The sequence below is a fragment of the Rosa rugosa genome, chromosome 2 (genome assembly GCF_958449725.1).
Source record: "Rosa rugosa chromosome 2, drRosRugo1.1, whole genome shotgun sequence".
Classification (NCBI taxonomy): Eukaryota; Viridiplantae; Streptophyta; class Magnoliopsida; order Rosales; family Rosaceae; genus Rosa; species Rosa rugosa.
This window is the reverse complement of record NC_084821.1, coordinates 51451587-51464874: the sequence shown is the minus strand read 5'-3', so window position 1 is coordinate 51464874 and position 13288 is coordinate 51451587. Positions and strand designations below refer to the sequence as shown.

Here is a 13288-nt window from a genome sequence, read left to right as displayed (position 1 = left end):
GGTGAAGAAGTGATCGATCAGCTCCTAGCCTCTTGCTTTTGCTCGATGTCCATCTCTACACCGCCAAGCTAGGTCTTTGCTGGGTTTGGTTTCAATTTGGGGAGAGAAACAGATGGGTTGTGGAGTTTGATCGGAATGGAATTGGTGGGTTGAAGGAGAAAGCAGGCAAAACGAAAAGAAAAAAAAAGGAAAAAAAAGTAATTAAAAAGGAACAAGAAAAAAATAAGAAAAAGCAAAAAAGAAATTAAAAAAGAAAAAAAGGAAAAAAAAATTAAAAAGTAACAAGAAAAAAAGAAGAAAAAGCAAAAAAGAAATTAAAAAGAAAAAAGAAAAAAAGAAATTAAAAAGGAAAAAGAAAAAAAAAAGAGAAAAAGAAATTAAAAAGGAAAAAAAAATAACATAGGGGTATATTGGACATTTCACCTAAGGCCAACTCCTAATTTGACGCTGGAGGGACCAATCAGACGAAATTTTGACGTTAGAGACTTTTCAGATTAATTGAGAATGTCAGGGACTGAAACGAAAAAAGGGTCATAGTATAGGGACTAAACATAATTTAATCCTAAAATTTTTGAACTGTTGGTAAATAAATATGTAAGTAAAATTTGATAGTTATAGATTAGTTATACCAAGCTAATCAAGTAAAATTTTCAAATTGGCAAATAGAAATGTAAGTAAAATTTTATCCAAGTTTTCACACTTAAGTTACACTTATTGACACTACACTACAATTACACCTATTGTCATTGCACATTTTCAAATTAGTTGCACCAAGCTACTAAGGCCTTCTCCAACCCCTCTTCCTAAAGTGCTAAAGGGCCAAAATAAAGTGTAATAACCTCGTTGGAGGAATAATACGAACCTCGTTGGGAGAATAATACGAACCTCGTTGGAGGAATAATACGAACATTTCACCTCTTCCTTTAGCTTTTCACTCTCCCTTTTGGCTGTCTCGGTCTCTCTCTTTCGTCCCAAGCATAATTGCTTCTCTTTTCTTTTTCTCTGTCACGAGCTCTCTCACTCTCTCTCATTCTCTCTCTCTCGTCCGAAAACACAGAAAGAAACAGAGCAACGCTCTCCGTTCTCTCCCTTCCTCCACCGGCCATCAATCGACGCCGGACAACCTCCAGTGGCTTCGTCTCAGCATTGCAAAACTACCTGCGGCGATCTTGGGTCACGGCACAGCCGGAAAAGACGGCGAAGAGACCGGGTTCGTCCAGGCACGATTTGGTTCCAAGCTTGGTAGCTCGAGTTACTGATCACGAAACCTTCTCAAACTCCATCCACAGGTTCGCTTCAACCATCTGAAACTCTCAGAAGCACCCTTGCACGGCGGCGCTATCTCTGGAGGCGGTTAGAGCTCAACCCCGATCGGATCGAAACGGAGCAAAAGATCCAAACATCTTGAGCTACAGAACTTCGTTTTGAGTGTTTCTTGGACTAGTGAACTCAGAGTGAGGATCTGAACAACTTTCCAGAAGGGATCGAGGCCTGAGGTTGCAGTTTTTACGTCGATCGGAGCACCTGCCGGATTCTGGAAAAATTCCGGCCACCTCGACTGTTCTAGGTAATTTCGACCCCTTCCAGTCATTTACAGCTTACATGCTAGCTAGGAAAGTCATTAGGCTTGATGAGACGAAGCAGAGCAGCCTGGCCCCGACACCATTGGCGGTGGTCGGCGGCGGCTCTGCCACTAACTCCGGCGGCCCTTTCCGGCCACCTCCGGGGATCAAAAATATGGTTTCTGTACATTTTCAGATTTTATATTTCAATACGATCATTTTGATATATTATACGCAATTTTTGGTATCGTATGATTAAGATATGAATTTTTACGTTTCGATCGATTCGATCGTTAGATTTGTGATCTGGAAAGTTAGGACCGTCAGATGGACTTGTAGTTTTGATAGGATGATCTTATGACTGTCCCAGTGGCTTTGTGTGGTCATGGGCGAAGATCCGACCGTCGGATCTTCGTATAAATGCAAAACAGTGATTAGGGAGGCGATTCGTGAGAATCCGTCCGTCGGATTTTCGTATAAATTTGTGAAGATGTTAGTAAGGACGATTCAGGAAGATCCGACCGTTGGATCTTCGTGATGATTTTTGGAGGGTGATCCTAAAGGCGATCCGTGAGGATCCGACCGTTGGATCATCATTTAATTTCGATCCGACCGTTGGATTGTCGTTTGAGTATGTTTTTGAGCTATTGGCTAAGTTAAGGTCATGTGTGATTAGGTGATTGACGGTCTCCCTTGGGTGAACGATTTCGGTGTGTATTGTGTTGAATTGAAGACGCAGCGGGAATATCGAGGTGAGTAAACCTCACATGGTTCATATTACGAACCAAAATTACTTTCCTTATATCGTAATGGATTGAAAATGTTTTTACGGAAATGAACATTGCTTTAAAATACATGGGCTTGATCTTCTACGGTCCATAGGTAAGTAAAATGTAATTGAAACTATAAAAGTGAATTTCTCGGTTTTCACTATGTGTGGTTTATAGTTGGTATTAGTGATCATTCATGAGTGAATGATTACGTATATATATATTTACGTGGGATATGTATATTGGTTGATGTGTGATTGGTGTGATGACATGATTGAGAATGGAATGGTTATTATTCAAGCTATTATTCTCGCATTTAATTGTTGAATAATGAAATGTTGATCATGTGTTGTGAAAGCTATTCTATATGTCCTATTTTGGATTTAGGGTCGACGTAGTGACCGGTATGAGGGAGTCTGATGCTCTAATCCTGGGTGGATGACGGGCTACGATTGGTTGAGTATAATAGATGCCACGACCCTTATCGGGTGACGGGCTAAGTTGGGTATGTAAATCGGATGCTTTAATCCTAGGTGGATGACGGGCTACGATTATATTGAGTATGTGTATCGGATGCTCTAATCCTAGGTGGATGACGGGCTACGATTATATTGAGTATGTGTATCGGATGTTCTAACCTATGTTGACGAACTACGATATTGACAATCATGTCGGATGCCATAACCTAAGCCAGGTGATGGGCTACGATTCAGTTAGAGCTCTAGTCTGTCAGTCACCGTATTTGTATAAATACGCTTTCGGGGTTTTAGGAAAAGATGTGAGTTTAGATCCCGTATTAATCTTTGGTGATTTAGAGTGGTGATTTAGAGTGATGATTTTAGTGACTGATTTTGGGGATTGTGGATTGCTTTGTGGTTGTTGTGATTGTTGGTTGTTTTGCTTGAGTTAAAAGAAATATGATTTAATAAATCAACCGTTCATTTCTTGTTTACTCATACGAGCTGTCAAAAGCTTACCGGGTTTGGTGTTGTTGCAATCCCGGTACACTATTCAAATTGTGTAGCGGGTAATCCTGCAGGTCAGGAGAATCAGGGCGGTAATCGTACGGGTTAGAGTATTTGTCATAGATTTACAGCAATTGTAATAGTGAGGTGAGTTAAACTCATTTGAGCCTTACAATTTGATTTGGTGAGAGTGTGCTGTAATAAATAATTTGAGGATTTGGTTTATTGTAATATTGAGAGGTGTGAAGTGTGGTTGTTTGTGAGAAAAAAATTCAGGACGTTATTTGTAATTGTTATTATTCATGTTTCGGATTTGAATTGATTATTCAAAATTCGGGGCGTGACATAAAGCCCTTTTGGTCTCCAACCCAAAAATTTAAGGGCCAAAATGCCAAATTGGAGGGTCAAATATAGTACTTTGAGTAGCACTTTGGTCCTTTAAAATAATGGATCAGATTGATGGTGGCTGTAATAACCTCGTTAAAGGAATAATACGATCCTCGTAGGGAGGATCTCACGATTGTAGTATGACCTCGTTGGAGGAATAATACGATCCTCGTGGGGAGGATCTCATGATTGCAGCAGACCATGCCATCATTATCTCTCTCTCTCGTCCAAAAGCATCATTATCTCTCTCTCTCTCGCTCGACCGACACCAGAACAGAGCAAAGGCTCTCTCTCTCTCTCGGCTGAAACAAAACCCAAAAACAGAGCAATCTTCATAAACTCATCTCTCCCACCTCAAGGAACCAGACCACATCCCACGCTTTCGCCTCGTCCTTGCGCAGCTTCCAGTGGCAGCCTTGCACCGCAACACGGCCGGCAGTGGCGGAGGAGGACACGGTTCCGTTTTGAGCTCGTTTTGGTTCCAAGCTTGATATCTCAAGCTATTGGTCACCACTCCTCGCCAAACTCCATCCACGAGCTCGCCTCAACCTCCTGAAGCCCCCAAAAGTGTCCTTGAACGACGGCGCTACGCGTGGTGGCGACTGGAAGCCAGACCCGATCAAAATCGAAACCGAGCTATCAATCTTGATATCTCTAGCTTTAGACCATCGTTTCGTGTGATTCTTGAACTGGTGAACTCGCCTTGAGTTGATGAACAAATCTCCAGAAGGGATCGAAGCCTGAAATTGAAGTTTTGACATCGAAATCAAGCCTTGCTGGATTCTGCAATTTTCGCCGGATTCTGCGAATTTTCCGGCCATCTCGACTGTTTTAGGTAATTTCGACCACTTCTGATCATTTTCAGCTTACATGGTAGTTATCAAAGTTGTTAAGCATGATGAGATGAAGAGGAGCAGCTCGGCCCCGACGCCATTGGCGGTGGTCGGCGGCTGCTCTGCCACCAACTCCGGCGGTCATTTCCGGCCACTCCGGGGGTCAAAAAAATATGGTTTCTATACATTTTTAGATTCTACATTTCAATACGATCTTGTCGATGTATTATAAGTAATTTTTAGATATCGTATGATTAAGTTATCAATTTTACGATTTCGATCGATTTGGATCGTTCAAATTGTGATCTGTGAAGATCGGACCGTCCGATGGACTTGTAGTTTAGATATATTGATTTTATGACTGTCCCAGTGACTTTGTGTGGTCATGGGTGAAGATCCTACCGTTGGATCTTCGTATAAAGTGTAAAAAGATGATTCGGAAGGCGATTCGTGAGAATCCGACCGTTGGATTTTTGTATAAATTAGCGGAGATGTTAGTAAGGACGATACAGGAAGATCCGACCATCGGATCTTCGTGATGGTTTTTGGAGGATGATCCTAAAGGCGATCCGTGAGGATCTGACCGTTGGATCATCATTTAATTTCGATCCGACCGTTGGATCGTCGTATAAGTATGCTTGTGAGTTGTTGGCTAAGTTAAGATCTTGTTGGATTAGGTGATCGACAGATTGGTTTGGCGGACGATTCGTGAAATCGTTGTTTGAGCTGTTAAGAAGACGCAGCGGGATTAAAGGTAAGTAAACCTCACGTGGTTCATATTACGAACCGAGCACTTTCAATTAATTTATTTTGTCGTAATTGTGTGAAAAATATTTATGGAATAAATATTTGTTTTAAAACATATGGACTTGATCAACTACGGTCCATAGGTAAGTAAAATGATTTTAACTATACAAATGAATTTCACGATTTTTATGCTTGAACTATAGTTGATATTAGTGGTCATTCCTGAGTGGATGATTACGTATATATATAATTACATGATTATATATGGAATGGTGTGACATTGAGGAGTGTAGAATTGTGATGATTTTAGATATAATATGGATTGAAATGTTTTGTGCCATATTTATAATGATGATTTTGATGGATTAAATCATGTTTGAAAATCATAGTTGACTTGATGGGTTGTATAGAGGTCAAATGATGTGGGGTTCTGAAGACCAAATGGTCTAAGGTCTTTCGGTTTAACGATAAACCGGAGTGTATGTGTTTGAGGTTGTGGGAAAGATCACATGCAATGGGAATAACTGTAGGTTGTGGGAATGACCACATGCAGTGAGGATAATTGCAGGTTGTGGGAAAGACCACATGCAATGGGAATAATTGTAGGAAAGACCACATAGGTGATATTGAGATTAGGGGATTGTGGGGATGTATTCCTTGTTGTTTCCCGTGAGTTGGTTTGATGTTTCCCTTGTGGATGTTGAGATTGTTGGTTGTTTATTTGAGTTAAAGGAAATGTGATTTAATAAATCAACCGTTCATTCTTGTTTACTCATATGGGCTTTCAGAAAGCTTACCGGGTTTTGTGTTGTTGCAATCCCGGTACACTATTCAAACGGTGTAGCGGATAATCCTGCAGGTCAGGATAATCGTGGCGGAGATCGAGCTGGTTAAGGGTTACAACGGTTATTTTATTTCCCTTCTATTGTGAGGTTTGTATGCTCATTTAGAGCTTTACAATTTTATGTTGTAAGAGTGAGATGTAATAATTAACTCGAAGTTTTCCGAGATTTGGAATTTGAGTGACGTGTGGTGTGGTTGATTATGAAAAAAATTCAGAACGTTTCTTTGATTAAGATTGTTTAATTCATGTTTCGGATTTGAGTTGTTATTCAAAATCCGGGGCGTGATAGTGGCCCACGGGCTGTAGTGGATGCTGACTGGAGCATGACGTCAGCAACGGCTAGTTGCTGACGTCAGCTAGCCGTTGGTTTTATTTATTTATTTATTTATTTATATTTTTTTTAAGCCTTTGGCTATGTAGCCATTGGTTTGAAATTTTTATTTTATTTTATTTTTTGTTAGCCTTTGGTTAGAGCTGTTGGAATTTTTTTTAAAAAAACTTTTACACTATAAATACATATAACTTCAACATTCTTTTTCACATATTCCTTCTACTTCCTCATATATATATATATATATATATATATATATCTCTATTCTAAATCTTTTATTTTCTCCCTATTCTTAATTTCTTTTTTGTTAAACACTTTCGAAATGAGTTCTAATTGGTTCAGTAAGTGGTAAGAAAGGTTACGCGCAGAAGAGGAAGAGGATGAAGAAGACGATGAAGAAGATGAAGAAGATGAAGAGATGGAAATACATGCAACACAAGTTATGACGACGGCAGCTACTTGGTTGGTAAATAACCAACTTCGTCCACAACCGCAATGGGGTGGGTCGGTTCCCGGGCGCAAATACATCATTCGATCTCGTTTGCGTGCGAACGATGATCTACTGCAAAAGTACTTTGTCGAAAATCCGGTGTACCCACCAGAAATATTCAGACGACGCTACCGAATGAGGCGTGAAGTTTTCCTTCGCCTACTAGATGATGTCTAGTCAGCTAATCCCTTCTTCAAGCAAAACCGTGGCAATAAAGGGCAACTCGGCTTTTCGCCTCATGTGAAACTGACTTGCGCACTCTGAATGATGGCTTACGGACAAGTGGCAGACTCTCTTGATGAAAACTTCATGATGGCTGAATCTACTGCTATAGAAAACTTCAGTGAATTTTGTCGTACAATCGTCACCATATACCAGTAACGATATCTACTAGCACCAAACAGAGAGGATCTGGAACGGCTCTTACAGCGAGCCGAACGACGACGCTTTCCTGGAATGATAGGTTCGCTCGACTGCATGCATTGGGAATGGAAGAATTGTCCAACTGGATGGCAAGGAAGCTTTAGTGGAAAATCAAGAAAGTCAACCATCGTTCTCGAAGCCGTGGCAGATTTTGATACATGGATCTGGCATGCCTTTTTTGGAATACCTGGTACCCAAAATGACATTACAGTCCTCGGGCGTTCACCATTGTTTGATGCGCTCACTGAAGGTCAGTCACCACAATTAGACTACCACATCAATAATCATCGTTATAACATGGGTTACTATCTTGCTAATGGCATCTACCCTAAGTGGGCAACGCTTGTTCAAGCAATTAGACGCCCTCAAAATGAAGCTGAAGCATATTTCACCACCAAACAAGAGGCCTTCCGCAAGGACGTTGAAAGGGCATTTGGTGTTCTTCAGGCAAGATAGGCAATCATTAGACAACCTACAAGAGGGTGGAGTTTGGAAAATTTATCCAATATCATGTTGGCATGCATTATCCTTCAGAATATGATTGTTGAGGATGAACGTGCCGATTACTACAATGGCGAGTCTGATGATGACGAATCGGATCCAAATAGGTCCAGAAGGGCTCGAGCTCGCATCTTAGACGAAGCGAGAGAAAATTTGGAAAGGGATCCAAGATCCGGAAGAATTACAATGTCGGAATATATGTCTCGATACAGAATGATACGTTCTCCTGTTGGCAACCGACATTTACAAGATGATCTTGTCCAACACCTCTGGAGTCTGCGAGGTCAAGCACCATGAATTTGATCTTTGCTATGTGATTGAGTTTTCAAAGCTTTCAATTTGTGATTTTAATAATTGTCAGGGTTGTCACTGACAAGTGTTTGCATTTTCTTACTTTGTTGTGTTCCTTTTTAAATGCTTTTGTCATGAATAAAATAAATATTACAAATATGATTCCAGTTTTATTCCATTTCAAAATTAGCTAAAGATATTTTTAAATTTCTTAAAAAAAAAATACAACCAAAAAAAATTAATTTTATCATAAAAATTATTGAAATTATTATAAGTCAATTGACTTTAAAAAATAAGAACATATATATATATATATATATAACATATCCAAAATGTTAAAATATATTTTAGGGCTAAAATTTAGCCCTTTGGGTTGGAGACGGAAGCTGTCAGATAAATGAATAGTACAAAATTCATGGCTCAAATTTAGCCCCAGGACTATTTTTAGCCCTTTGGGTTGGAGATGGCCTAAGGCCACCTCCAACCCACTTGGACAAAGTGCTAAAGGGGCAATTTTTAGCCCAATTCAACTCCAACCCATGATGTTAAGGGCCAAAGTGCCAAATATGAGGGCTATAGGTGAGGTTAAAGGGCTAAAAATAGCCCTAAGGATGCCCCTTTGGCCCTTTAAAAAAATTGGATCATAATCATATGGCCCACGTCTGGTAGTGGAAGCTGACAAAAGCATGACGTCAGTAACGGCTAGTTGCTGACGTCAGCTAGCCGTTGGGTTTTTTTTTTTTTTAAATAGCCGTTGGTTTGATTTTGTTTTAAAAAAAAAAAAAAAAACTTTTACACTATAAATACATATGACTTCAACCTTCTTTTTCACATCTTCCTTCTACTTCCTCATATATATCTCTCTATTCTAAATCTTTCATTTTCTACCTATTTTTAATCTCTCATTTATTTTACTTTTATCGAAAATGGCTAGTTCGTCAAAAGGAAGTGTGAATTGGTCACCGTTGGAAGATGAAGCACTCACCGTTTCTTTCGTGAAAGTATCCCAAAATTTCGTCAATGGTACAAGTCAATCGGAAGATGGTCTTTGGGTCCAAGTCAATTAGTGTTTGCATATGAGAACAAATAATTTTATAATTCTTGCAAATTTCAATTTTTACAACTACGTAAGTAAATTAACCTGGATGTTAACAATGCTTGCTCTAATTGATTACCCAAGTCATTCCTCAACTCACGAATTCGTGTTCTCAAATTGTCACTCATTGTTTGCTCAGCGATCAAGTTCCTCTTCAATTTCCTAATACGTGTGTTTGCATTACCCAATCTTTTTTTTTTTGGTCGTGAAACTGATATTCATAAAGCCAAAAGGCATAGAAGGCCCAAACAAAGCCAAGGGCAGGCAACAAACCCCTCAAAGTCAGAAATTCATACGAATTAAGACATGAGTAGGATAAAATTAAAACCCAAACTAAAAATTAAAAGCCCAAGTAGCCCAAAAAACCCAAACCCTAATCAAAGCTTCTTCTTCATCTCCAACTTGTAGCCGCCATAGCAGATTCGTCACCGGAGCTCCGACGGAAATCGCGAGCGAGGATTGGTAACCAAGGGTGGTCTGCAGAGGTAAGGATACGGACAGAGCCGCCATACATTCTCCAGTTGACCGATTACGAGAAGATCTCGCATAAAAGAACAACAACAACCAAGCCAAAATAGATCTTAGCAAAGAAACCTGAGATCTGAAGAGGTGGTTGCAGAGGTGTACGAAAGCTTCCATGGCAGGACAAGGTAGACAAGAAGAAGGAGATTTGTTCACGGTTTGAAAATCTTGAGGAGCAAAGGAAGAACAAAAACTGAGAATGACCATGAAAAACAAATCTGAGAGTATATCTTAGAGATTTAGATCTAAGATCTAAAAACAGATTTGATTTGTGAGGGCAAAATCAGATGCAAAAGAAGAGGAAAAAACAAGGAAAACAACTCACCACAGAGGATGAGGAATCACCACAGAGGATGAAGGGTCACCACATGGGTGAGGGAAAACCAAAGAGAAAAGCAGGAGCAGGAGCTGTGGGAAGAGAGAGCTGGGGTTAGAGAGAAGCAGGAACCTCTCTCTCTAGATTTCGAACCCCTACCCAATCGAGTCTTCAAATCATCAACCTTTGTTGTCAAATTATCACTCACAGTTTGCTTAGCATTCAAATCTCTCTCCAACCTCTCAATGCGTCAAAGTTTCACACTTTAGTTACACTTATTGACACTACACTACAATTGCACTCAATGTTATTGAATATTTTCAAAGTAGTTACACCAAGACCAACTCAATTAGTAGACTTAAAACTCATTGTTTGTTGATAAAAATTTTACAATCAACAATTTAGAGCATCTCCAATGGATCTGTCAAAATTCACGTAAATACATAACGGCAATATTTAAGAAATGAGAAATAATTCAAACTTAAATGTTATTGTCACAGTAGATGACACATGAGAGTCAATCTGTCAAATTTGACACATGTAAGGTCTTCTCCGATGGTAGGCTCATAGTCCAAATTATAGACATTTGTTGTCCAAAATCCATCTCCAATGGTGGGTTGGGTCTATACCAAACATTTTAAATATAGGGGTCTGAAGTTTATATGATGATCTAATATAGACCTTTGTTTAGACTTTTAAAAGCAAGAGCTTGCTCACATGCATGGATGATTGAAATGTTCAAGTTTCAAATTTCAAACTTTGAAATTTTTGTTCCTTATCGAGCCAACAGTTCTTTCATTCTTTTTTTTATTTATAATTATTTGTGACTGTTATTTCAAAAAAAAAATCACTTTTTTACTATCAATTCTCACATTCACCTTTCATAATTTCTCACTTTCTTCACCTTCTTCTACTTCTTTTCTTCCTCATTTCACTCACATTATACTCTATGCCAAAACTCAAATGGGAAAACATTGTTCATTTTGTTTGTCTTTTTCCAAAATGAATAGTGAAATGACTGTTCTGCCTTTGGCTCCAGCTTGGTTTCACAAAATTGACCTTTCCACTTTTCCGCTTCCTAACTCTCCAATAGTGGAGAGAGAGATAGAGGCTCAGAGTGAGTGGGATTTTTGGTGGCTGATCGATGCAGGCAAAAAGAGAGAGGCATAGAGGACAAAGTTCTGGTATAAGGAGAGCAATGGAGAAACTTTTGATCTGTACACAAAGAGGTGGGAGGGATAATCTGAAAAATGGATTCTGTGTGTCTCGTCTTATCCATCACAGAACCATCTTTATCTGAACTCTAGGTAAGATTTTTATTTGGTCGATTGGTTTTCAACTTCGATGCATGCAGTCTTGGATGATGCATATGTGGGTTTGGTTTTGCATTTGGCTCTGGTTTTGTGGGTGATTGAGTATTTTTCTATTTGGGTTTTGTGTAGGTTGGCAGTTGAGCTGGGCTTTGTGCAATCAAATTTGGAAAAAATATTTGAATTCAATTTTTAGGTTTTGATTTCTGGATTTACAAAAAGTAATGCAACTCACCCCAATCCCCACAAATCATTTTTAGCAAGTTGACAAATAAGTTAAATTTTCAGCTCCTCTGAATACTCCTTGGTTTTGGTGGGATGTCGTTTTGAGAAAATGCTATGAAATGTGTAACATTCTACTAGGCTACTAGCAAGAAGAATTATTTTTCTTCATTGCTGTGCATTCAATTGTTTTTTTTTTTTGTCTAAAGCTTTTATCCACTATATGAATTCAAATGGAAAAAGATCATGTTTTGTGATAATTTTTCCTCTACTTTTGAAAGCTTTAAAGGACTTTATTTGCTTTTAATTTCCAGAAGAGGATGGACTCATACTCTTTCTTTGGTACATGGGCTTTTCATATTATTTTCTTTTACTTATTGGTGTAAAAATGCATCAGGTTTATTTGACTGGACATTTTTACATTTTCCTCCAACTCCTTTGCAAGTTCTAATTGGATTGCTCTATGTCAATGAAATTGCACAAAAGAAAGATTTTATCACAGAACCAGCCACATGTATTAGATTCAACTGAGTACCATGTCTTTTACTAATTTCTGTTTCCATTTACTGCACTTCATAGCATTTTCATTCATACTGTTTATTAACAATAATGTGCAGTAACTGATCTGGCACACCATGGATTGAGATGTTAACTCATAATAGGATGCAAACTGATATTGCTAAGGTAGAAAGATATCTGATCGAATATTGAAAGCTTTATTGAAATAATTAGGCCTTAGGACACCATATTTGCCATTTGCATTTGTTAGAGATCAAATAAGTGATCCAAAAAAGGGACTAAATATAGGTTTTCGATCATTTCTGTTGTAAGGGGACCAAATATTTGAACTTGAACTATGTTCTATTCTTTGTTATTTTTTCCAATGAATTTGGTGTTTAATGGTTTGGGACTGTTCTCTGATTTTTACAGGTTAGGATTGTCGCATGTAGTGTTTCAAAATGCACGTTTTTGATTATGCAAAAATAGTTACTTTTTTTTTTAGTTTTTAGTTCTTAGATTATAGTAATTGATCTCTTGGTTATTGATGTTTTGAGTTCAGATACCAAAGCATGAAATTAATGATTTGGTGCCTTTTAACTTTCATAGTTAAATCTTTATGTGCAGAAAATACCCCAAAGCTTACCAACATTTAGGAATCTCAGGCAATTGAACTTGGACCTCCTTTCATACCAAAGTAAAAGTGAGGAAGGTAATCCGCTGCCTCCTCTGAATCTTCTCAAAGTTGCATCGCTTTTGGAAGAACTTACTATAACCGTTAGCTAGTATCAATACTTCTACTATGGATAAAAATATTTTGTTCTCTTGCTTGCTCTTATTCGTAGTAAACACATACCAAAACTTGAATACTGACTCCTAACACTTCTAAATTTAAACCAAGTCTGTCTATTCACCATGGCTTTTGTTGTGTGCATATATATGATTTCAATAAGTTGTTCAAGGGAAGTATCTCAAGGTAAACACCTGAACCTCATATATTGTTTATTTGATATTCTGTACTGGCTTTTAAGAGAACAAGATTTAATCTCACAATTCCTTTTGCCAATTGGTGCAGCATCGGAGACAAAAAGGTTAAAGCCGAATGCCACCAGTTTTAGGAATATTGGAGGGCAGAAAATGGAGAAGGGTACATAAACTGTAGATACACATTGTCATTAAA

General features: G+C 38.5%; 1 protein-coding gene and 1 long non-coding RNA gene across 2 annotated transcripts; both read left to right on the top strand.

Annotated features, from left to right (window-relative positions):
* Positions 1-7406: 7406 nt before the first annotated feature.
* Positions 7407-8150, top strand: LOC133730950 (uncharacterized). Its single transcript, XM_062158446.1, has 2 exons — positions 7407-7799; positions 7887-8150. The coding sequence occupies exons 1-2, from the start codon at positions 7407-7409 to the stop codon at positions 8148-8150; spliced, it is 657 nt and encodes a 218-aa protein (XP_062014430.1).
* Positions 8151-11229: 3079 nt separating this feature from the next.
* On the top strand, positions 11230-13288 carry LOC133728698 (uncharacterized). Its single transcript, XR_009855967.1, has 3 exons — positions 11230-11385; positions 12736-13084; positions 13184-13288. It is a non-coding gene; the product is annotated as an uncharacterized LOC133728698 (long non-coding RNA).

Coding starts and splice junctions, on each gene's coding strand:
- LOC133730950 (XM_062158446.1), top strand. CDS start 7,407: ATGCATTGGGAATGGAAGAATTGTCCAACTGGATGGCAAGGAAGCTTT. Junction 7,800..7,886: donor GGGCATTTGGTGTTCTTCAG/GCAAGATAGGCA, acceptor ATTATCCTTCAG/AATATGATTGTTGAGGATGA.